The 23,803-nt window shown below is 52.7% G+C and overlaps 9 protein-coding genes across 9 annotated transcripts; 5 read left to right on the plus strand and 4 right to left on the minus strand.

The window, feature by feature from the left end:
* Positions 1-1,219: 1,219 nt before the first annotated feature.
* Positions 1,220-5,928, plus strand: Z517_10711 (uncharacterized protein; the record flags this gene model as incomplete). The annotated part of the gene is made up of 2 exons (XM_013424320.1): positions 1,220-2,334; positions 2,391-5,928. 2 exons carry the CDS (start codon positions 1,220-1,222, stop codon positions 5,926-5,928), a joined length of 4,653 nt encoding a protein of 1,550 aa, XP_013279774.1.
* A 1,861-nt stretch (positions 5,929-7,789) lies between these two features.
* Z517_10712 (uncharacterized protein) lies at positions 7,790-8,446 on the plus strand (the record flags this gene model as incomplete). Its single annotated transcript, XM_013424321.1, has 1 exon — positions 7,790-8,446. One exon carries the CDS (start codon positions 7,790-7,792, stop codon positions 8,444-8,446), a length of 657 nt encoding a protein of 218 aa, XP_013279775.1.
* Positions 8,447-8,984: 538 nt separating this feature from the next.
* Z517_10713 (eukaryotic translation initiation factor 3 subunit F) lies at positions 8,985-10,087 on the minus strand (the record flags this gene model as incomplete). Its single annotated transcript, XM_013424322.1, has 2 exons — positions 8,985-9,920; positions 9,983-10,087. 2 exons carry the CDS (start codon positions 10,085-10,087, stop codon positions 8,985-8,987), a joined length of 1,041 nt encoding a protein of 346 aa, XP_013279776.1.
* A 465-nt stretch (positions 10,088-10,552) lies between these two features.
* Positions 10,553-12,789, plus strand: Z517_10714 (uncharacterized protein; the record flags this gene model as incomplete). The annotated part of the gene is made up of 3 exons (XM_013424323.1): positions 10,553-10,786; positions 10,871-10,956; positions 11,013-12,789. The coding sequence occupies 3 exons, from the start codon at positions 10,553-10,555 to the stop codon at positions 12,787-12,789; spliced, it is 2,097 nt and encodes a 698-aa protein (XP_013279777.1).
* A 502-nt stretch (positions 12,790-13,291) lies between these two features.
* Z517_10715 (ATP-dependent RNA helicase sub2) lies at positions 13,292-15,337 on the minus strand (the record flags this gene model as incomplete). The annotated part of the gene is made up of 4 exons (XM_013424324.1): positions 13,292-13,598; positions 13,666-14,026; positions 14,089-14,499; positions 15,094-15,337. The coding sequence occupies 4 exons, from the start codon at positions 15,335-15,337 to the stop codon at positions 13,292-13,294; spliced, it is 1,323 nt and encodes a 440-aa protein (XP_013279778.1).
* A 632-nt stretch (positions 15,338-15,969) lies between these two features.
* Z517_10716 (uncharacterized protein) lies at positions 15,970-16,452 on the plus strand (the record flags this gene model as incomplete). The annotated part of the gene is made up of 1 exon (XM_013424325.1): positions 15,970-16,452. The coding sequence occupies one exon, from the start codon at positions 15,970-15,972 to the stop codon at positions 16,450-16,452; it is 483 nt and encodes a 160-aa protein (XP_013279779.1).
* Positions 16,453-16,938: 486 nt separating this feature from the next.
* On the minus strand, positions 16,939-17,543 carry Z517_10717 (uncharacterized protein; the record flags this gene model as incomplete). The annotated part of the gene is made up of 2 exons (XM_013424326.1): positions 16,939-17,196; positions 17,259-17,543. The coding sequence occupies 2 exons, from the start codon at positions 17,541-17,543 to the stop codon at positions 16,939-16,941; spliced, it is 543 nt and encodes a 180-aa protein (XP_013279780.1).
* Positions 17,544-19,444: 1,901 nt separating this feature from the next.
* Z517_10718 (uncharacterized protein) lies at positions 19,445-20,467 on the plus strand (the record flags this gene model as incomplete). Its single annotated transcript, XM_013424327.1, has 1 exon — positions 19,445-20,467. The coding sequence occupies one exon, from the start codon at positions 19,445-19,447 to the stop codon at positions 20,465-20,467; it is 1,023 nt and encodes a 340-aa protein (XP_013279781.1).
* Positions 20,468-21,276: 809 nt separating this feature from the next.
* On the minus strand, positions 21,277-23,668 carry Z517_10719 (uncharacterized protein; the record flags this gene model as incomplete). The annotated part of the gene is made up of 3 exons (XM_013424328.1): positions 21,277-23,454; positions 23,510-23,562; positions 23,617-23,668. 3 exons carry the CDS (start codon positions 23,666-23,668, stop codon positions 21,277-21,279), a joined length of 2,283 nt encoding a protein of 760 aa, XP_013279782.1.
* Positions 23,669-23,803: the final 135 nt, after the last annotated feature.

Genomic DNA, 23,803 nt, shown 5'->3' on the forward strand with positions numbered 1-23,803 from the left:
AGACTTTCCAAGACCAGCCCCTAGACTCCAACCAATCATCGTCCACATTCTCACTCTGTCTCTTCTCTATTCTTTCCTCAAGCTTCACCTCCAGCCCAAGCCCTATTAATTATCTTTTTACACGTAATGAACATTGTGTTGTCCATCGGAATATTTCCTACGTCGTCTTCTCTCTGTGAACGATAGGGAGCACTGTGTTGCCCTGTCTAGTCTCTACAGCACCAACGTTATCAAACGGTACTCGATCGCGACCATAACGAGCCTCTAATTTTTAGCCTCTTGCCTATCTCCACTCTTCAAGCGTCTTTGTCGCGCGGATCGTGTCGTCCGAGCGGTAATCTTTCCTCAACGACGGAGTACGCCCTTTTTTTCTCTGCGTGATTTGGTCACATAGGCCCAGCCGTTTTGAGAATTGTCCTCCGTGTGTGATATGGGTTCATCCGACGAATAATGGGTTTGAAGCCTGCGGCTGCACGGTCTCCCCTGTTCGTGGGATCCGTGCTTCAACAGTATTGGTAAGCACCGTCCCCAGTGTTTTGATGAGCGTTCGAAGCTTTTGCGATTCCCAACACAATGATGAGTCAATGGTAAAAGGTCAGATTGAGAGACAAAAATCGTTGGTGGTAGCTCGTCGGGAGACCTGGTTCCTTTGTGCACCTACACCAGGGCCACTCGGCCGGGGAATCAAGACTTGATGCACATCCGCATTCCTGCCTACTCCCACAGGCTTGGCAGCACAAAGTCACGCAAGAACGATGCATTCCCAACACTTGGAACTGCTTTGTTGGAGACTTTGGGTAGAACAACCACAACAGTATGGCGCTACAAACATGGGGCTCGTTTTCTGAAGACCTTGTGGATGTTTGAGCCAATGGCAGCAGCGTACATTATGGTCCCAACCAATCGCCAAATATGTGAGATGTTGGCAGGGGTTGCTGGGAGTGCAGGCGGTCCGTCATCTCTGTGCTGTTAAATCACCTGTGTGAAAGCTGCTCTGAGAGCCCCTGAGGCCCTGGCAGCAACCCTGGCGACACAAAGTGAAGACCCGAATAACTGAAAAGACCTGATATGGAAACCCCACAGTTGCTGCGCTGTCGTTCAGAGTTCAATATTTTATATTTGCTAATGTGATCCTCCACCCAGGTTGTTCTTCGGCCGTGGCGCTCGAAGCAAGGCTCTGAAATGAGATACCCTCAAACGAGAATTGCCATATGCCGATATGGCTGCAGACGGTCGAAATGCGGTCGAAGTCCTACCCTCCATCCCTGTCGGCAGGTTGCCCAACCACACACGGCATTCTTCGTCCAGCCGGCAGACTTACACGAACTCGACTGGCTCTTCTGCTGCCAGCACGCCACGTCAGATGCCAATTTCGATTGTCGACGAGAGTTTCGAAGGGATGGATCTGGAGAGTCAATCACCAACAAACCCCCGTGCCGTATACCACAATAGGAGCCCGCCACCGAACGAAATAGCCGATAACTGTCGACTATTCGAGTACTTTAGAGAGCAGAAACGTTACATGGGACCTCACTATGGTGATGATCATGGTGGAGCTAGCAAATTTTCTGGCTCGACTTATCAATCTTCGTTTCTTCAGCATTCAGCCGGCCTAGAGGGTGTATCTGGGGCAAAATTCGTCGACAAACCACAGACATACGGGCGTATTGAAGGTTCGGGTGCGAGACAAAGACCGAGTCAGCATTCAAATTTTCGTGCACCGCTATTTTCGAAGCTGGATGGAACAGATGGTCAGAAAAATGAAGAGGTGCGCAAAGGTGCCCCGCGCATAACTGATGGCGAGCATGGTGTGATACGAAAAGGGAACCTCAGAGAAGAGGTTACTTGCGCAGTGCATAGTGGCAAAAATAAGCCCTCAAAAGAGCCAGAGCAGGGAATGTACGCTGATGCTCAGGCTGACCACAATGTGCATCGAGGCTTGAAGTCTTCTCCGGCCGCCCTCACCCTCAATGGCGCTCTGCAGGACGAAGACGACGTTGCCCGTCAACCCTTTATGGACACGCCCACGCCATTTATCCATTCTGTCACTCGGGAAGATCTGCGAGGGCATGAAGGGGTGGTGCTTCCCACCGATCGAGGTCGGCCATCGGCAGGGTCTCGCTCTCCTGGGATTCGCCGAGAGATGATGAACGAGCGACACCCGCACCCTTCGAGCGAGGCAATCTTGTCAAACCCCTTAACTTATGCCTCTGATAAGAAGAACATATGCAGATCTTGTCACATGCCCGGGAACAGCTTGTCACCTCTTGTGCGGTGCAACGCATGTCTTGCAGGCTATCATAGTCTGTGCGCAAGCGCAACGACCCGTCAAAGGTAAGGGAGTAGGTAGTCGCTCCGCACATTTTTGACGCTGACTGGTCTAAACATAGCAAGAGCCTCGATAACTACACCTGCCAGGAGTGTTTGCCAAATTCCATTGCGGACAGAGGCAGCTTAGATCGACCTTCCCTCAGAGACGAGATTCTTCCTAGTTCTAGTCAATCCATTGCCCGCCACATTGGCCAGTCTGCCGAGTTCGCCTCTGACATGTCCTCGCAAGAACCTGCAATCTCTTCGAAGGCAGTTGCCCAATCCAAACGAAGCGCAGATGATGTTGCTGCCGCGCTTACAATAATTAGCATGGCCAACTCAGCGCCCGGTCATGGCCTCGTTTCCGATAGTGGTAAACAAAGGTTATCCCCACAACATACAACCAATGGTTCCACGTCCACCGGAGCGTTGTACAAGCAGATTACCTGTCCTATGTGGAAGAGAGCCTTGTGCCGCGTGATAGAAGACCATTGTCTATTTGCTCATAAAAACACTGGCCACGATGCCCCCTATAATGGGGAAACAGCCAAGGACTTTACTTGTCCGGAATGGTTGGCTAAGGAATCATGCACGAGACAGGAGCACGAGTGTCACTTCGCTCACGTTGACACCGGGTTATACGTTGGATCTGATGGCAATGCATCGCTAAAACACATCACCTGCTACTTTTGGAAGACTGCCGGCCGTTGTCCAAAGACGGAAGATTGTCTCTATGCCCATGAGGACACGGGCGTGGTTCAATGGGAGCCAGAAACAAAACAACAGCCGCCACGACCACCAGGAGAGCAGTCCCTGAAGCAGTTCATTTGCCCTGGATGGGAAGAGGGCTTTTGTAAATGGGGGGACTCATGTCCCTATACGCATTCATGGACCGGCATATCGTGTCTAGATCCCCGGAAGAGGGCAAAAAATGGCACTCGCAGATCTCGTGGTGGTGGCTTCGGAAAGACAACTCAGCCGCGCTCAAGGCGAAGAGACTTGTCAATAACTGATAAGTTGCCCCGGGCTGATGGTGCCAAAGGCCAAAGGCCGACTGAAGCGGCGCTCGCCTCTCCGTCAAGGCCCGACACCGGCTTAGTATCGGCGTCTTCTATTACAGAGCATGAGGTGCCGTCTTCTGTTACAGAGCATGAGGTACCGTCTCCTGCAACAATTGCACCAGCTGTCGTCAAGAGACGAGCTCGACGTGGCGGATCGGCGTACTGGCACCATCCAAGACCAGATAGCCGACGACAGGCACCGGACCTTCCAACCGACTCCACAAACCCCCTAAATGGTACAACAATGGCGACCGAAGCTACAGGGCTGAGAAAATGTGAGGGGTGCGGAAAATCTATTGTAGGTTCAGTCCTACGCTGCGCCCGGTGTTCCATCAGGCACGAGGATTTGCCACGTCCGGACCCAATAACAATCACGATTTCCGACGACGAAGATACAGATGACCACAGACCATCACCTCCATCACCTCCATCACCACCATCACCGATAGTGGTGACGATTTCCGACGACGAAGACGTCCCTGATTTAGTGGAAACTGGAACAGAACGTCCTGGTGCAAAGGCCCACGCATCGGCTCCGCGCACTCGACCATGTGTGATGACCCCTAACCCTCTAAAGCGTCCCACCACAGAAGCTTCATTGTTCATTTCAAGAAAGCGATTCCACTACCAACAGGAGAAGGTGAATACGGCTATGCAGGCTTTGCGCCAGCCGATTAGAAACAACGAGCTCCAGGACAACGTTGAGGCCGAGACTCAAGAGGCACATGATGATTCCAGTAATCGAGCAGAGGTTCCGGACACAGTTGACCAGGCGTCATCAATACAGAAGCCAGCAGAAAATGGACGTACAATGTCCCCTCTAGGCCAGGGCGATGACGATCAGACTTCGAAATCTTCGACAAATTCCAATGCTATTACACAGGGCTCCCAGATCTTATCCCCACACCGAGAGACGTCTACTCGAATACGTGCAAAAGGTATGCAACATACCAGGGCCAGTGACAATCTGCCAGATCCCGAGCAAGAAGCAAAACTACCCTTAATGATATCGCGTACGAGCATTGAGTTCCTCACTGTCCAGAGCGCTAACCCGATCCCCACAGAACTTGTTGTATCGTCTTGGATGACGGACGATAACTTCCCTTTGGACGAGCATGCCCTGTTCGTCCCGGCGTCCATCCAGGATCACGAGGCTTCCGCAGTGACTACTGGGCTTCTCGAAGGACGACCACCTGCCGAAGGTGTCAAACTTTATGGTATTGCAAAAGAAAATGCTAATCACAGAGAAACCCCAGAAGCTGTTGAAATTCGAGCCGAGGCACCGGCCCCAATGGAGGAGATTTCCAGCAGCATGCACAACGCGTTTAACTCTGCCGTTGAGGACGAAGCGCCTGTTACGAACTCGACTCAAGACACTACTCAGACCATCGCCATACAGAAAGGACAGAAAGTCCAGACTGCTGGCCGTGATGACAGTGACGAGAGGCAAGCCGAGCTCGAAGAGGTCATTAGCGGAGGTCAGACGAATATCGTACCTGAGAGAACAGAAGATGGGTCAGATGTTCGGCTGGAGAGCTCGACCGACGCTCAATCTCAGTTCGCTCTAGACGCAAATCTCTCGACTCAGAGCGTGGGGGTCATTATTGTGAAGCGTCACAAGGCAGGCGAAGAAAGGGGAAATGAAAAGTACAAAGTGGCATTAGCACAGTCGCATTCTTCGAGTCGGGGTGGGGAGAAAGCACTGGCCCCTAGTCCTCTACGTTCAAGGCCTATAAGCGGGACAGATGACGGGAGAAAAAGTGAAAAGTACAAAGCGGCGCCAGCACAGTCTCACCCCTCGCCTTCGCATCTCTCGACTCCAAGTCGAAATAAATCATTGGGCTCGGGTTCTACCCGTCCAAGGCCTACAAGCGGGAAAGATAAAGAGCAGGGAAATGAAAGGCGTGAAGCAGCGTCAGCACAATCTCAGCCTTCGACTCCGAGTCGAAAAAAATCACTGGGTGCTGGTTCTGCCCGTCCAGGGCCTACAAGCGGGAAAGATAAAGGGAAGGGAAGTGATAAGCGTGAAGCAGCGTCAGCACAAGGTCGCCCTTTGGCACAGAGTCAAAATGAACCATTGAGCTCTAGTCCTGCCCTTTCAAGGCCTTCGAGCAAGCCAGATGAGCATATCTCAATCACTCCACGCTTACCCTCACCCTCACCCTCACATCCACGGCTGACAAATGGACTCACGACAGAGAACTTTTCACCTGTGACGGATCCAGCCACATTTCCATCGAATCAATCTGCTCCTGGGCCAAACCTGGTGACTCCTCCTGCCAACAATACTAAGCCAACTCGTCCAGTGTCCGGCAAGAACACACAGACTAAACCCACGGAATTTGACCAGGCCGTGGCGATCCAGAAGTTACAAGCAAAAGGCGTTCAATTCGAACCGGATTCCGAGGGTGACGAACCCAGTGACCCTGATACTCCGAAAAGACCTCCCCCTCGCAATGCTAAGCGGCCGTGTGCAAGCAAGGCCCTGGATTCTCGGGATCTATTTGACGTGGAACCTTCCTTAAAACCGGCTAGAAAGCCAAAAAAGGGAGGATGACTCCTGCAAACACCTGCATAGGAGACCTTCGACGGGACAAGTGGTTTGCGCACTAAGCGAACAGGGCTAGTAATACAATACTAGGAAATACAACAATCCTTGTCGAGATTTCGGTCTTGGTTCAGGGAACATCCAAGATGTTGCGATATGGCCACGAAGAATGCGGTACAAAGCCACACAACATAAAAACAGAGCAGCACTGACCACGAGTCCGCAGTTCTGGTCTAGTGAAGAATCTGGTGATTGACGCCAAAGGATTAAGATGGCGTTGTGCTTATTGGTTGCATGGGTCGGAAACCAATTACGTTGTGATACCCATGGTGCATGTAACTCTTCTGGATTTGACATGGAGTCGTTTATATGGTTTGTGACAAGGATTATTGCAAAGTTGACATGGCTTTCGCAGGGGGTGAGCGAGCATGGCACATGCAGGACTTAATATAACTCTTGAAAGAGCAGGCTGACCGCCAACATAAATGGAACTCTGTCCTATGTCGAAGTGATATAATTTCCGTCCTGCCGCCTGAAACCCGGATCCCTGGCCTTTGAATCGCCATTCGTGACACGCCAGGTAACATGACTCCTAACCCCATGCATGCATAGCTGGGGTTCGACTTTGGCTCGGTGCGAGAGACCCCTTTGATCGCGCAAGAAAATGAGAACTCGTCCACCACTTTAGTAACCCATCATGATCGAGCACTGGTCGCCAATTGGTAAGTCATGGATGCACTGCAAAGATTCAGAGAGACAGAAGCAGCAACTTACAGCCATGACAACGCAAAAGATGCTGACGTAGGGACTGAGCCGTTCGCCTACCCGCGCACATTTCCAGAATATACCCATGACGCTAATACCTCATGACACCCCGGGGGTTTTGCCAAATTAGCAAGGGTGGTCGGAAAAGGAAAAACAGGTGCCTTTCCCTTCCCTTCGACTTACCCGTCTTTGTTCCTGTCCATGACGCCCGGAGCCATCGAGTGCACGTACGTCGAGGTGCAGATTATGAGGAGGATGACGAGGAGGAGAGACTGGAAATTGAATATGGCGGTCTATATATGTGTGGGTGGCCACGGGAGGTGGTGTGTGTTAGAATGAGTTTTGGGAAGATCTCGCTGTCTCTCCCCGTGTGTTCTTCCCCTTCCCCGCCTTTTTTTTTTGCCTTTCGTCTTTCCCATAAATCTCTGGGGAAAGGGGGAAACCCGTCCTGTAAAGAAGGTTTCCCATCCAGAGGGATAAAATGCCATGGTGAGAGACGTACCATTGTTTGGTCGTGGAAGGAAACCCAGATTCGACCAGCTAAGTCGGGCTGGAAATGGACACAACCCGCACCCCCACACTTTTGTCAATGCAGAACACAATGTTATGGATCGGCTCGGTCAAAAGGGTGTCGTCGTGAAATGGTGAGAGTGATTCCATCTATCTGTACCAAGTACTCGAGATGTTGAAAGGTGGTTTTCGCAAGACGGAGGCGTGGGAAGACTAACCGGAAGAGGAATCATTGAGGCGCCGCTTTGAAGATCACGTGATAGTACTGTAGACAGTGGAAAGTCCAGATCACTCTTGCGCGGTACTTGGACAGAACAGTTTCAGCCTCGCCTGTGGAGTGACTTCCATCTCAGACTCCGGCGGCCTTCTTCGCTCAGCGATCATTTCAACGTTACAAATACAACTATCTCAAGATTCCTTCTCTTACATATCAACCCCGTTTCGGCACTGCTGGTCTGTGCCCATGCTCGTGGTCTGATCCATCCCATCAATATTGGACTTTCCATCCCGGTCTGTCATTTGTCCTCCACCACAATCTGTCTGTCCCTGCTCATTCGTCAACCATCCCTCCTTCATCTCACTGCCTCTCGCAACAATGGAACCCCGCGCCCGTGCCGGCCGGCACAAGACCAGTCTCAACTTCGGCCCCGAACTCGCGGCACTTCTGTACGCATACGGCGCACCTACACACCCCGACATTGCGAAACCCCTCGGCGCATCCTCGCGACAATACCTGTCCTCCAGCCACACGCCCAACACGACCCACGCACCCACGCCGTTCACACAACCCTTTCCCGAGACGCTACGCGTCCTCGATGAGATCCTGACAGACTTCATCATCGAAACGTGTCACAACGCCGTCGGGGTGTCGGTCTACTCGGGGCGCGCCAAACTGAAGGTCTCGGACTTTGAGTTCGCCATCCGCAAAGACAGCATCAAGCTGGGCAGGGTGCAGGAGATGTTCAAGAAGAAGAGGGAGATTGACAACAAGAAGAAGCTGTTCGATACGACCGAGGGCAAGGAGGGGCAGAAGCTGGCGGTGGACGATCTGGTGAATTTGGGAGAGGTTGTCGGCGAGGAGGGAACGTCGAAAGGGAAGGGGAGGGGGAGGGGGAGAAAGAAGAAGAGGGATATCGAGGAAGTGGACGGCGAATTGGTCAATGGCGCGGTGAACGCTAAGGAGAGGTCGCCCGGCCCGGACGAGAGTGGCGAGGAGAGGGCGAGCAAGCGGGCAAAAAGCGATCTGGGGTGAAGACTTTCCCTCAGGCCAAACTTGATGTTTCATGGCTTTCTATTGAGAGCACACAACATCATGCGACTTTTGCGGATAACGAGAGCCATCTGACCATCGAGATTTACTGGGGATACTCATACCAGGACGACAACGACTATGCGTCCAGCATACCGGCCCTTTACACGGCACTGTGAAATTGTTCTGGAAAAAATCGCCCTAGGAACGACGAGTCAATACACCATGTTATTCGTGAAAATCCCCACCGGAGCCGGGCAATCTATGTGCCCAGGTATCTGCTGTGTGTGGGCTACTATCAGATGCGAGGCTCCGTCGATCGGAATGACGCTCTGCAGTCATTTTCTCCCCCAGAGATAGAGTGCGCGCGTGGTCTTGAGCAGATCTCGACTACTCTTTCATGCAGTCATCACTCAGGTTGCTTTTGATGTCCCTTTGGGACGAATTGAGGCTCCCGTTACATAGCAGGAGTCAATGCAGTATCCACCCTCATGTAGAGCGACCCGTCTCAGACAGGCTGCCTTCATCACATGAGATCCTTTCAAGCATTAGCAACAGAAAAGCTCTCTGTCCTATTCTGCCTCGTCTGTCCACCTTGTCGGTTCTGCCTGCGATCGCCCCGTCCTTCCTTTTCTGTGGTGGCACTTTCGCCGCCGCCCATCGTCAATGCTGATGTCGCCAGTCTGTTGGACAAGTCCATTTGTGTGCGAATCATGTTGGCCAGGTACGACACCGTCAAGACGTCTTGAATATGGTTGTTGAAGTCCTTTTCGATATCGACGGGGTCGACCTTGGGCGCCAAGGCCAGCGTGTTGAGGAGGAATTGGCCCAGCGCGGTAGACGGCTCTGTCTCTTCTTCGATGACGTTTTCCACGTACTTGCCCACTCGATCCAGCATGCCCAGGGTGTCTTCGAGCGACTTTTCGAGGCTCTCGATCTCTGTGAGGATCGTGGTCGTCCTGCTCTCCGAGTCTTTTGCGTAGCCAATCGCCTCCAGACCTGCGCGGTCGGCCTCGCCGTAATTGACAGTGTAGGGAATCGGAATGAACGCCGCCGAGTCGGCCGCTCTCTCGGGGCTCACTCCCACCGGCGAGGAAATGTACGTCCTGACCTCGATGTCCTGGCCTGGCTGGCACGACACCGTGATGTGGACCGCCGGGTATGGAAAGGTGCCTTCGCCCTGGCTGCTGTAGTGGTTCTGGATCAAGGCGGAAAAGGTGTTCAACTCTGAGCTGGTGGCGTACCACCCCACCAGGACCTCCTTGGGGTTCGCACGCAGATGCAGCGCCAACATGGCCTTTTGGTATTCCATGTCCACCTCTACCTGGTCGGTCGTCTCGGTGTGGCTGACGGCGAAGGAGGAGTGGACGACGACCTGGGATTCATCTGCGTCGGAGCGGGTACCAAGCAAGGTGCCAATGACTCTCTGCTGGTCTGGTGGGCGACGAATGCAGTGGTCTAGTATCGAGAAGAGAGCCTTTGGGGGGAGGGTATCAGCCAATTTGTCCCGTCATGGAACTGTCTTCTTTCTGCACTCACTTGTGGTTGTATCACGACGCGGAGGGGGGCGGTGGTGGGTTGTGCGCCAACTGCGACGGGGCCCAGAGGGCGGGTGAGATGAAGGAAAGCGTCTTGTTCAGCCATGCTGGGCAGCGACAAGTGTTGGCCTGCTGTGAAAGATGAATCTGCGAGGTTGTAGGCCTGGCCTCAAAGTGGGTTTGGCTAGGCCGGGTGAAATATTGTGCTGGCCCTGTCGACTTTTGTGCAGTGGTAGTGGTGAGTGTCACTTTTCCCTCCTAGATTGGTAGAGGGGGGCGGGAAATTTTGGGCCACACACACACACACATACAGCCTTGCATGGCTAAATTTCATAGGGAAAGAAAGGCAGTGTGCGAGACAAAAAGGGACACGTCACGTGAAAAAATCCCATCTTATCTAATCAATCTTAATGCCGACAATCCGGCGATATAAAATTATTGGGAAATGACGCTCGTTCATTTGTTGCTCGACTCCCTCTTGCTTCTCATTTCTCTCGACGCCTTTCTACCACCCGGACCATTTGCCGTTTGCCATTTGCCGCCTTTGTTTCACTCGCATCACTTCGGGACCATGAGTGCCAATGGACTCTTACGCAAGGACCAACTCGAGCTCAGTCTCCACGACGAGAAGAGGCTGATCGAAGAAGGTATTCTCAAGGAAGATAATCCCCTCGACTTCAGCATCAATTTCCAGAGACTATGCGACGCTTGCAGAAGAGGAGACCTCAAGCTCTGTCAGGAGATGATTCAAGAGGGGGCAAACATTAATGCAAAAGATCAATATGATTATACTCCTTTGATTCTGGTATGGGTTTTTCCGTCTTCTTGCTACCCACCGTGCTCTTTGCCACTTTTCCTCGGGGAGGCGCTCTGCTGACATGACATCAAGGCTAGTTTGTGTGGACATTATGAAGTTGTACAACTGTTGTTGGAATCAGGCGCACTATGTGAACGAGATACGTTTCAGGGCGAGAGGTATACGCTCACAATGGAACCATATTAGGGAGAACACTACTGACAATCGGCCCTAGATGTCTATATAATGCTTTGAACGATCGTATACGAAATCTCCTGTTACAATACGACTATTCCAAGTCGACCGATCCTTTGCAGCCACTAGCGTCACATTTGACATCGCTGTTGAGCAGAGACCATCCCAAGACTCATGATATTACCGTTGTCACTCCCAGCGAGTCTTTCCGGCTGCATAAATTCGTCCTCTCAGCTCGCTCTCCCTACTTTAAGAGCAAACTTAGCCAGTCCCCAGACACCAAGCTCTGGAAACCTGCCCCCACGATCCCTCCACAGTCATTTGCCATTGCCCTGAAACATCTGTATCTCGGGGAAGTGCCCAGAGATCTTGGGGGAGGGCCGGGTACAGGGTTCACGGACTCGGAGATTCTTGCCGGTGTCGACCGGATAAGCAAGCATTTAGAGATCCACAACCTTTCACAGTTAATCCTCGACAGTAATGACCGTCGGTTAGCACGACAACGACGCCAGGACGAAGTCCAACGGGGTCGCGACCAACTGGAACAGTGGTTTCGCGAGAACGTCTTGAAGCACGCAATCGAAGTTGAGATCTCACGAGCTGATGATGTCAAGTGGGATCGCGACAATGGCATTTTCGCAGACGTGCTTCTGCGTGCTGACGAGGACGAAGATGAAGAAGAGATTGCTCCGGAGCGACAGCCCCAACAATCTCAATCTGCAACAAACGCGCTGGGCATTCCGATTGACCAAAGGTCCAACACCTCGCGCTCTCCCTCACGCTCCAGGAAACCGCGCAAATCCAAAATCTACCCTTGCCATAAAGCCATGCTCATCCGCTCTGAATACTTTACGACCATGTTTGAGTCCTCTTTCCGCGAAGCTCAAGACACGCCGCATCTTCAGATTGTGCCCATCGACTGCAGCCCCCAAGTCCTGGAAATCATATTGACATTTCTGTATGCCGAGAAAGCCGAGTTTGGGCTGGATGTCGCTGTCGACGTCCTCTTCGCCGCGGACATGCTGTTCCTGGAGAAGGTGAAGGCGAAAGCGGCACTAGTCATCTCTTCACTGGGCAGTGGAAATGCCATGGCGATGCCGACCGCCATCTCGCCGGAGTTGGCGGCCGAGAACGGCACAAGCGCCACTCCACCTGAAGTAGAGGAGGATCTGGACATCTACGAAATTCTGCGCGCCGCCTGGTTTACCCGTGTGCAACGCCTCGAAGAGTTCGCTGCCCGTTACATCGCCTACCGCCTCGAATCCTACATTGACGATCCGGACTTTGCAGAGCTGGTGAAGGAGTCTGCCAGCCGGATCAGCGCGAGGCAGGAAACCGACTCGATCGAACTGTTGGACGACATTCGGTACTATCTGAGTGAAAGGTTCCGATTGAGATTCGAAGACTCGGGTCTTGAGGATGTCATGGACGAGGAGCAGGCCATCATGGCCGAGACCCTCGCGCAGCCACAGTCACAGTCACAGTCGCAGGGACAAGCGCAGGTACATTCCGCTGACGAGTCAACCACCGCAGCTCCCGTCTCACTACCGCAGTGGGGTTCCCAGACGACGGCAACACCGGCGGATTCCCAGAAGCAAGGACCACCGTTTCCCGACGACGAAGGCGTCGACATGTCCACGCCCACGCCCGCTCCCATTGCTGATCCGGACTCTGTCGAGGCGCTACTCCAATCCGGCGCCGTGCGCACCCTGGACGGCGAGCTCGCGGGCGATGAATTCGCCGCCGACGCCGTCAACTACCAGATCCTCCTGGGCAAGATCGACCGCCTGCTCGAGCAGTTGAAGTTGGACGCCTAGTTCCTCGATACGATCGACGACCAGGCGATGCGGGAAAATGGCCTGGCCTGCCCGCCATATACTTAGGCATTCTATCCATTCCCCTACCCCCTGCCTTCCTCGACCTAGCTGGGCACTGACATGATTGCATATAAAACAAGATAGAAGATAGATGCCCGAGGTCACATTTTCGCCCACGAGAAAAATGATAGACAAAGAATGATTAGAATGTCCGGCAATGTCATGCATCAAAGATTTTCTTTTGGGTAGAGATTCTCAGGTCAGAACTAAGAACTGGCTATGTAATGCTTTCCTTGTCGTACCTAGAGGGCTCAACCAGAATGGCAATTTGTTCCCGGTCTCGATTTTCCTTAACCATCCTTATCCCAGCAAAACCTCACGATACACATACATTGTCCTCTCCTGCCGAATAGAAAAGCAGAATCTGGTTTGCCAACTCGTACACAACGTCTCGGAATCCAGGCCCCGATCCATTTGCTCGTCAACTCGCCAAGCTCCTGGTCTAAGAAGCCATGTAGGTACTTGAATCCACACCACCCTCAGGGTAGGGAGGAACCTGAGCGTCGAACCGCTTCTCAATCTCCTTCAGCACAGCCTCGTCCTGCTCACTGCTGACAAAGCTGATACTTAACCCTTTGGTACCGAATCGACCGGCACGACCGACACGGTGCAAGTAAGAATCAGCATCGGCGGGCAAGTCGTAGTTGATGGCCAAGTTGATGCGTTCAATGTCGATACCTCGACCAAAGACGTCAGTGGCAACACAGATTCGCTTGTTGAACTCCTTGAACTCCTTGTAGCGTTTGATACTGTGTGAAAACGATTAGCACGGCACTCACAAATTGTGATTGAGCGTGTGGGTGTATGTTGACTTACCGCTCCTCTTGGCTGACACCGGAATGCACCGCAATGCTCGGGAAATTACATTCCCGGAGCAGCTTATCGAGCTCAGTGGCGCGGAGAGTACTCTTGACAAAGATGATAACCTGGTTGAACTCGAGGCTATCGAGCAAGTCGTTGAGTTTGCGGTTCTTTTCGCCCTCGCTGAGCTTGATGGAGTATTGCTGGAGACCGTGGAGAGTGAGCTTGGTCTCGTCGTCGACAAACACCTCGAGAGGGTTTCTCATGAACTTGCGACAGATAGGCCTGATGTCCTGCGGCAGGGTCGCGCTGAACATCATGACTTGCTTCTCTGTCGGGGTTGCTCGGAAAATCTCTTGTACGTCGCGACGCATGTCTGGAATGGGACTGTCAGAAAGTGCATCGAATAGGGTAGGTAGTTGGGGTCCTAATGCATACCGATTTGGTCCAGCATCTTGTCGCACTCGTCGAGAACAAACGCCTTGACATTACGCAGTGACAGGATCTTGTCGCGGACAAGAGCGTTGAGACGACCGGGGGTCCCGACAATGATGTTGGGGAAGGATTCCTTGTTCTTGAGCAGTTCGATATCCTTCTGGATTGGTGTGCCGCCGTAAAAGACTGCTGTCTTCACGTCTGGAAGGTACTTGCTGAATCTTGCGTACTCATTCTTGATCTGATAGGCGAGTTCACGGGTATGGCACATGACAAGCACAGAACATTCGCCGGGAACAGGTTCCAGTTGGTGCAAGGTGGTCAAGACGAAGACGGCGGTCTTTCCGAGACCGGACTTGGCTTGACACAAAATGTCGACACTGAGTAGAGCCTGTGGAATACATTTTTGCTGGACTGCAGGAAATCGTTGATGTTAGACTTGGTTCGGTAAAGAATGTGTGAAGACGACAAAAGAGCATCGCAGGCTGATCCGTCCATCTCCTTGATTTTCCACCAGAAAGGAATGTATCATTTCCCTTTTCATTCCACCACACCCCATGGCTGGTTCTATTACCGAACGCCAACAACGCACATTCAGACCTCCATTCCGCACGAATGTCACAACGCGGGTGGAACGTTGGCCTGAGTATGCGAAAGTGTCATCATTGGCAGCATTTTCAGCAAGCCTATTTGGATGAGAAAAGGTGGCAGGCCGGAGAGAGTCGTGCTCCCTTCTCGGACTTCAAACTGCAACCTTCCAGTGCGGTCCGTCGAAACAGCAGGCGTGAGGCTATGGCATGCCATTACCCGCTCAAGTCCGACTGCAGAATCGCCGACGGGAGACTTTCGAATCCGTTGGGACGACCTTCTTGGCTCGTGTACTTTCTTTCCTTCTTTCCCTTTCTTTTTTCTTGGAGATGGACGGACGCGCTCGTAGCAGGAAGAACTTTGGAGGGTGGATATATTGCTTGCAAGAATTTATGGCAGGATGGATGATGAATGACTAACCCTCCGAAGGATGCTCGAAACCGCAGTCGGTGATTGCTCGCAGCAGCTCGCTTTTGAGCAGGAAGTCTCTGAAGCCGGTAGAGTGGATGCCGACATAACTGCCTTTGCCCTTGTCGGTTGTTTTGCCTCCGCTGACAGTGAGATCGCCCTTCTTTGCAGCGCCGTTGGTCGCTCCAGCGGCTGGAGCCTCGGGGGCTTGAAGTTCCTCGTCCGAGTAGTCGATGAGATCCTCCTCGGCAGACATGGTGGATGGCGTGGGTGGCTGAGGCTACGAGGCGATGTTAAAACAAGGGGGGGGTGTAAGAGGTTGGTGTGAAATCAAGGCTCGTCTTGATCCGGGAAGTAAGAGATGAAGGCGGGGACGAGGATGGTGAGGGAGCAGAACCAGCCAAGGTCTGCGAGATACGCGACGAGAGATTGAGGTTGTGATGAAGAAGATATGAAGAGATTGATGAAGAGGGAATAATAATCGATGAGAAAGATGGCTGCGCAGGAATGTTCCAGGTTGTTTTCTGCGGCGGCAGGGGCCAAGGCGAGGCAGCCTTGACGCCAAGACCGCGTTGCTGAGTCATGCCCCTGTCGCTGATAATGCCAAGACTGCTCTAGGACTTTTTGCTTGACCGTTTGGACCAGGATGCTGACTGTGCTTGACCGTAAAGTTTTCTCCATTATTTGGGTCTGATGGAATATTCATCTTTGCAGTAAAAGTACTTGGTACTCGCAGCTCTTATGACTGTGTGGCTGAGAAACCACAAATCCCGACAACAAGCCTCCAAGCGACAGGGAGAGCCATGTCAACAATACTCCCAATCCTTTCTCGGAGGATGAAACACCGACCGAGGTGATGCACCAAAGATCCCTCCAGAATTTCACAACATGGGCAAATCAAAGCCGACCAAGAACAACTCCCATGTGCCACAGAAGCACCTTCACTCCAGACTATCCTATCTACACCAGGCTGCCACGTATCTAGTGACCGTCGACAACGGTAATCCGCGGCAGGAAGCCGCCGAGTCTGCTGGACGTGCTTGTGCGGTGGTAGAGGACAAGAATATCCCCACACACAGATCCATCGAGGCGACACGACTGCTATCCCACCTTCGAGGAGTCTCTCGAAAGTCACAGATCCGACTTGCACCACGGGTCAAACATTCAATCTGCAAGCGCTGCGACGCACTCCTGATCCCGGGCGAAACAATGACGGAAAAGGTCGTCAACCCGAGCAAGGGAGGCAGCAAATCATGGGCCGACGTGTACGAGATTCAATGCGACAAATGCGGAACTGTCAAACGATTTCCTTGTCAAAGAAAACCGAACCAGACTGGGCAGGAAGACTCAAGACCTGTTGCAAAGAACTAAGCGCGAATAAACATTTGCATTGCTTGCAGTTAGCCAGCTTCCCATTGCCTCTAATTCCACAGTGGCCCATGCCCAACCGTGTCTGTTTTGCGGCCTGAGCCACGACATGTTTATCGGACGTAACCAATCCAGACCGCATGAGATCGAGGAACTCGTCATTATGTGCCTTCCAACGCCAAAAAAGGTCAAAGCTTCGTGCAAATTTCACAGCAAACAAGTCCCACTCAGTACTCGTACATTCATCAAGCATGACCTCGTTAACTAATGACCAGCCGTGAGGCTTCCATCTCTGCATTCGCCGTGAAAGTGTGGTAAAACAAAATTGAGACGCCCAGGGACGAGAAGCGCCTAGGAGGAGTGTGGCTCTCCCAATACTGTGAGACGTGGTTGAGAGAGTCTGCCGCCCCGCGTCCCCAGGGCTTTGCAGAATTATAGTTGGTTTGTAAAGTTCATGAGTGCTCAGCGTCTCGATAGACCAGTTGCATTTCAGCGTCGAGTTCGTGCTCCGGCCGAGCTATGGCCGCTCGGGCGAGTGCGATCGAGCCTATCACCTAGCTCATCCACGTTGTTTCTGATGGCCCTGATCTTGTCGCGAATCCGCTTGATCTTCCCAAGATCTTCTTCGAGCTTGTCAATATCAGCCAAGATGCGATGCATTCTCGCGATTTCTCGGTCTGCATCCCGCGTGACGCTTCCAGCTTGGTTGGCGGTAGCTCTCACTGACCGTTCAGTTGCTTCTTCGAGCTACACAACAGTCAGTCCATGCACGGAGAGTTTCGGGGGCAGACCAATGCTCGGATGCATACCTCGCCAATTCGACGCTGGATATTCCTGATGACGTTCTCCAGGTGCGCATATAGAGCTTCCAGGCTATGGGAATCCAGCATAATCCGACCAGGAACACTTTGGCTGCTAGCAGCACTGACGGCACGGGAGCTTGGCTGCGACTGCCTGCTAGTGCCGCGGCCACGGTCGGGCATGCTGCCTTGATGACTTCGCTGGGCCAGGATTTGTTGTTGTTGCCGGAGAAGAAACAACTCAGATTGAGTCAAACCCAGAACGGAGTCGGCGACTGACTGAGTCGCGGACATGGACGTCCCGGGCGGGCAGCAGAGATAGCAGTGGAAGTGACCAATCTAAGCGTTGAGGCAGATGAGCTTCGACAGGAACCCGGGGTGATCAAACGGCACATAGCAGTTCTGAGAGCTGATAGGTTTGCGAGAAGCCGTCAAGAGTGGTGCAAGAGACACCAGACAGCGAACGAGCTGCGAGATATGGCAGTTTGGGAGAGACTGGTCATTGTAGCTTTGACGTATCGATGGGCGCGTCGCTAGCGACCGCAGAGCCTCAAAAGTTTGGCGAAGCGCTCGCACTTTCTCTGCCTCAAACAAATGGATGGGCCTATCTTTTTATTCTCTTTCTTTTCCTCTTTTGTCTCCTCTCTTCGCCCCTCCCAGGGTCCCGGCGGCAGGTGTGTAGAGGGTCCCTATTTGAACGTGTAGCAGGAGATATTGGCTTTGGTTCAGCTTGTGCCAAGAGGGGTAGGACAACGGTCGGCAGAACAGTCGATGACAAGCGTGCTCGGAAGAGCAGCAGACTAGAACCAGGAGATGAAAGTGGGCGCGGGAACGGCAACGGAAGCGGGGATGGCGACGGGCGAGACGGTTGAGGAGGAGTATTGTTTCATCGCCTGCAACGGTGACCAGCAGAAAAAGTGTGAGGAAGGGATACGATGCAGGGTAAAGGAGAAACGAAAAGGAAAAAAAAGGCACAATGAAACTGAGTGAGCTGAGAAAACGAAAGAAAAGAGGAGCGCGGCTATCGCAGCACAGTTAGGTCGTTAGATACTTCTCTTCGATGGGCCTTCAGCAGCCCTAGTGCCTGGCTAAGGAGTAACAAGGACAAAGAATGATCGTGGGGACCAGCAGGTGACCGACTTTAACAGCACCGTGGGATGGGCACAAGATATGTTCGATTGGCTCCGGAGCCGTGGTCTTTGTTAGTTTGGTAAAGGAGGATCATTTTCGTGGGGCATGGATGGAGGAGAGCGAGTAGCAACAAGCGAAAAGGGACGACCGACAGGGGGGCGAGGGAGGAGGTAGGGTGCCTGGGCTGTTTGGATCTTGATTTGAGCATTTCGATTAAAGCGCCAGTGAAAGGATAGTAGAAGCTGAGCGAAAGATGTGCGAGGCATGCAGAGAGAATAGAGAAGGGGAGCAGAGCAGGAGATCAGCTTCAGCTCCTTCTCTTCGTCCTCCTCCCCTTCAAGCCCTTCCTGCTTGCGTTTACAAGAGGAAAAAGACTCCTCTACAAAAATTATCATCGCTTCTATCTGTCAATCCCTCAGACCTGCCGCCGGCTTGTTGCCCACCAGCCTCGTATCCTTTCTTCGCACTCAAGTCAGTCACAGTTGATGCCGCCTGCGCCTGTGCCCGCGCCCACATTAACTGCGCTCAAGAAAGGAAACACCAAGGACAATCCACCACGCCGTCCTGCCATCCTGGTGACAATGCACAGGCAGCTCCAATTACCATTGTCTGAATTGGTTCACGAGGGATGGCTTAGCCGTTCATGCAGGAGTCAACGCTCCCCCCGAGAGGAGCTGCATCTACCACTGCAGCACTACTGCAACCCACCCATCTTTTTGGCATTTTTTTGGAGCTTTTACCCTGCATCACCCTCCTGGTTCCCGCCTCTTGGGTTCGTCTGCTTCTGACCGGTGAGACCCAATGTTTCATGGGTGCAGACGTGACACCAAGCAACCCCAAGAAAAGTGACTGCAATCAATCATAATATCTGGCCCGCTCACTTAGTCAATCCCGCCCTCGACTTGCATGATTTGTGCCACTCCACGCGCCTGCGGCACCGGCCGATCTTTTTTGAACTTTCTGACGTCGCGGTGCAGGTCCAACGACTTTCTTAGTCAACAATCCATCAACCCAAATTTCCCCATACCGTTATCCCTCCCGATTTTCAAATACCATCCCACTCAATGGCGAGAGACAAGGAACGATCTGTCAATCCTGCACAACAGCAGCGCAAGCTCGAAAAGGCGAAACAGCTGAAAAAGAGTCGGGCGGAGCTACAAGCAAGGCGTAATGAGAAATTGGCCCGCCGAAACCCCGAACGCATCCAGCGCCAAATCGATGACCTCAAGGCTCTCGAGGCTACAGGAGACATTAAAGCTAGAGAACGGGCCATTTTAGAGGATTTGGAACGAGATCTACGTGCGGTCAAGAAAGCAAGAGAAGCCTTGGGCGACAAAGCCCCCAACTTCTCCGGGCCATCCCGTCGACATGACGCTGAGCGCAGTGGCACTACGCTGGGCAAGAGAAGGCATGATGGCGAGCGCAAATACCACCAACCGAGACAAGACTCCTCAGGCAGTGACACGGATGATTCTGTCCGTCGCATCCCCATGCCTGAAGATACACCGCCACCTATTCCACGGGAATTCAGGCGCAACCCGCCGCGTCGAGACGATGGCCATAATCCTCAACAAGCGAGCTCGCCGACCGGGTTACCACCCACCAAACCAGGAGCGAAACCCATAGAAGTGAAAACCACGTACGAAAGTGCTCCGCAGATCCGTGATCTCCGCAAAGAAGCCGTCAACAGATTTGTACCAGACGTTGTCCGGAAGAAACAAGAGGCTGCAAAGGGCGGACCCACGGGTCGCTTGATCGAACCGGAAGAGATGGACCGCCTCGAAGCCGAGGGCTATCTTGGCAAGGCCAACGACGAAAGGACACAGACCGCCACAGCAACGACTTCAACCACACCTACAGGCGACGAGGGCGCAGACGAGGATGCAAGGCGACTTGCGGAGGAGGAAGATCGCTTTCTCCGCGAGGTGGAGATGCAGGATCATGAGGACGGTGGAACTCAAGACACCGAGCCACCCGAGGGCGTTGATGACCTGGGGCATCATTCCAGCAGCGAAACCCAGCCGTCGCAACGCATTCCACATCGTCGTAACGTGGAGATTGAAGAAGTCGAGGACGAGGATGCCTAAGCAGAGCATGCATAGTGAGTGTGTTCTAGGCCATCTGTGCGATAGATGATGGGAACAAGGGGACAGGTTTGGCAACCCCCAGGCAGCAAGGTCCATCCATCCGCCCTCATCTTCTGCGAGCAAGTCAGTCAGATGGGCATCGTCGAAGCTGCGGACTACACAAGTTCTTCTTGGTTCCAAATTCTCATGTTCGCGTAAAACTGCAGACTGGCCTGGCTGATAACTCTTGAGGTCGCATGCATACATACAAGGCAGTGTTTTTTTTTTGTCTAACGCGGTGCTAGACGAGCTGACTATCCAGACTCCCCTGCCTCGTTTCAAGTAGAAAGTGCAAGCAGCACTCACTTCCTCAAGCAACTGATCGTTCCAACTCCCCCATCGGTCAATAGATCAATCCTCTTGACGGCGTCAGTGAACATAATTCCTCAGACGCCAGAGCGCCATCGTTGTTCCCAAAGCGACATTCAGACGCAGGCTTTTCCAATGCACTCATCGAACCTTGATCAACAATCCCAAACAAACGAAATAAACCCCAAATTCCTGTACAGGGGACAGTAACCCCTGCTTCGACAAGCTCCGGTATTGCAACATTCGCCTCAAAGGCAACGGGTCGGGTGTTGTGCTGCCCATTTCCTTCTTCAGTCCGAAGAAGAGACTCTGGTGCCATCGGAAAGACCACAGCATAGACCATGATACATCAGATGCCATCTATGTCCGACCATATTCTTTCAGATTGACTCTTTACGTGGTCGCGTGATCGTCGTTATTCCATTCTCCGTGCAAGATACTCATACGAGGGATAGTCGTGACTACCGCATAGCCCGCACGGATTTGACATCTTTCTTCAGGAAAGGACTGGGCATTTCATCCCCGAAGATCTCTGGGTCCCAAACCGGAACTGGAGGTAGGTCCTTTTCGCTTCTCTGGTCCGGGATGGTCCTCACTTTTGTGTTCAAGTGGCCTCCAGCCCGGGCCTGAGCGAGTTCTACCAGCGTTCGCCCTCCTACGCCGGTGCCAGTGACAGCATCTCGGCCGCCCCCGAGCTTACTAGGGAGCCGACCGGCCGTCGTTGCTGCTCGCCTAAGGGGACTAGTGCTTCCTTCATCTGCAATGGCGTGCTCTCGGAGGTCGTTTCGGCTTGGTATCTTGCTCAGACGTCTATTAGGGCTCGTGGGCTTCGCTGTCAATGAACGCAAATCGCCGTCTGTAGTGTTTCGTGGGATACCTTTAATGGCATTGGCGATGTTGACAGAAGCAATTCCTGCTCTCACTTGTGCTGCCGTGTTGCTGGACGGGAACAGAGTGGGCTTCGTGATTAACTTCTGCATAGTGGCTGTTGTATTCTGTCTCACCATGGCTGGTCTGTTCTTCAGTGGCAGAGGTGCAGGGTTCTTGAAGGGATCTGTGTTGACCATATTCCCTTTTGATCTTGTTGGACTGGCCAATTCTGGGAACCCATCGTCATCATCATCTGAATCTTCAGGGGGTTCAATGTTTTCTTCGTCGGAGGAATACGCCAACTGTGGCTCCCACCGAGCCTTTTGGCGTGCCGCTTCTGCAAAGAGATTTTTCGCACCAACGGCGGTGACTGTCGGGTTGGCAGTTGCTTGTGCCGCGGCGTTTCGACGGGGAGAGAGCGCCAGGGAAGAGATGGACATGGGCGATGGTTCTGACATCTGGATATCAACAGGAGAGTCGAAGGCGGTCTTGGACCGAGCAAAAGGCGTTTTCGTCTTTTTGGGCATTGACTTGTTACTCGACGTGGTGGGCGAGCTGATTGAAAGATCCGACAGATCGGTGATATCTGTGGTCGACGGGAAATCTTCCTCGCCGGCAGTGTTGACCGACGACGAAGGGTTCAGGTTCTCTTTGTCGTCAAAGGATCTCCCTGCAGGGCTTTGAATGTCTCGCAGTGCTCGGGTTTCCGTTGAGTGCTTCTGTTTAACCAGTAGATGGGCGACACGCTCATCGACCTCTCTGTCGAACCTCTTCCGGAGTCTTTCCAGCTCCAATTGAACCTGTCGGTCGATTTCAAGTCGTGCTTTGACCTCCCACTCGCGACGAAGCTGGGCATCAATTTCCAGCCTCAAGGCCGCTCTATCTGCTTCAAGAGCAGAGAGCCTCTCTTCAGCTTGTCTGACCTTGTGGTCTGCAATCTCCTCCCTCGTCTTCAATGCCTTTCCGATGGTGACCATCTCTTGCTGCCTCCGAGCGAGCCACACATAGGGTACAGTCAACAACGAACTCGTGTCCGGCCGGTGCGTTGGATTTGTCTTGAGACAATTTGCGATGACGTTAGCGAGGTCTTTTGAGTAGATGGTCGGAATGGGTTTGACGTCTCCCTTGCGGATGCGCTGCACGAGTTGCAGGTGAGAGTTTGCATTGAACGGCGGCTCTTTGGTGCAAAGTTCGTACATGATACAACCGAGTGACCAGATGTCTGAATACAAAGTGTATTTCTCGGCAGCACAGATTTCCGGCGACATATAAAAAGGTGTTCCAACATAAGTCGAGGCGAAATCATGCGACTGCATAATCTTGGAGAGACCAAAGTCGCCGAGCTTGACGGATTGGTCTTCTCCCAGGAATATATTCTCGGGCTTGAGATCTCGGTGGAGGATCATTTTGCCCTTGTTGAGAGGCCGGGTGTCGTTCTGTCGAGAGAAGTCACTGCCAGGTTCAGGCGGGTCGACTCCATAATGGCAACGGTACAGAGCCGTGACTATCTGGCTGAAAATCCTCCATACAAACTCCTCCTTTGCGTACTCGTTCTTACGCTTGAGTTCCTTGATGACACAGCCCAGATCGCCGCCGCCACAATATTCCATGTACAAGTATAGCTCTTGGGTCTGTCTCAGATGCTCGCGGTGGAAGTATCCGACAATGTTAGGATGGCTGAGGGAGGCAAGAATCGAAAATTCCGCATGCAGTTGGTCGCGTTCCTTCTGGGACATCTTGAGATAGTTGATCTCTTTGCGGCACAGGATCTGATGGCAGTTAGACTGAGGACAATGGGCCGTTGATTGGACGGGAGAGACGTACATGGCCATCTTGTCTTCGACGAACTTTGCGAATGATGCCGAATGCACCACGACCTAACTCTGTTATGAGGACAAAGAAGAGACCAGACGACGGGAGGGAGTCAATACCAATAATCTCCTTGACCTCGTATTTGTCATTATCGGCAAGTTCGAGGGCCATTGCGACTACCTTGAAGAAAGATTCGACAGGCAGGTACAATCAATGACGACTTGTCTAGTTATGGCACGAGACATTCCCCATGCATAAGAGTCACAAGATCGGACAGAAGAGCAACAGTGCTCTGTTCCGCAAAAG

This window comes from Fonsecaea pedrosoi (genome assembly GCF_000835455.1).
Source record: "Fonsecaea pedrosoi CBS 271.37 unplaced genomic scaffold supercont1.7, whole genome shotgun sequence".
Classification (NCBI taxonomy): domain Eukaryota; kingdom Fungi; phylum Ascomycota; class Eurotiomycetes; order Chaetothyriales; family Herpotrichiellaceae; genus Fonsecaea; species Fonsecaea pedrosoi.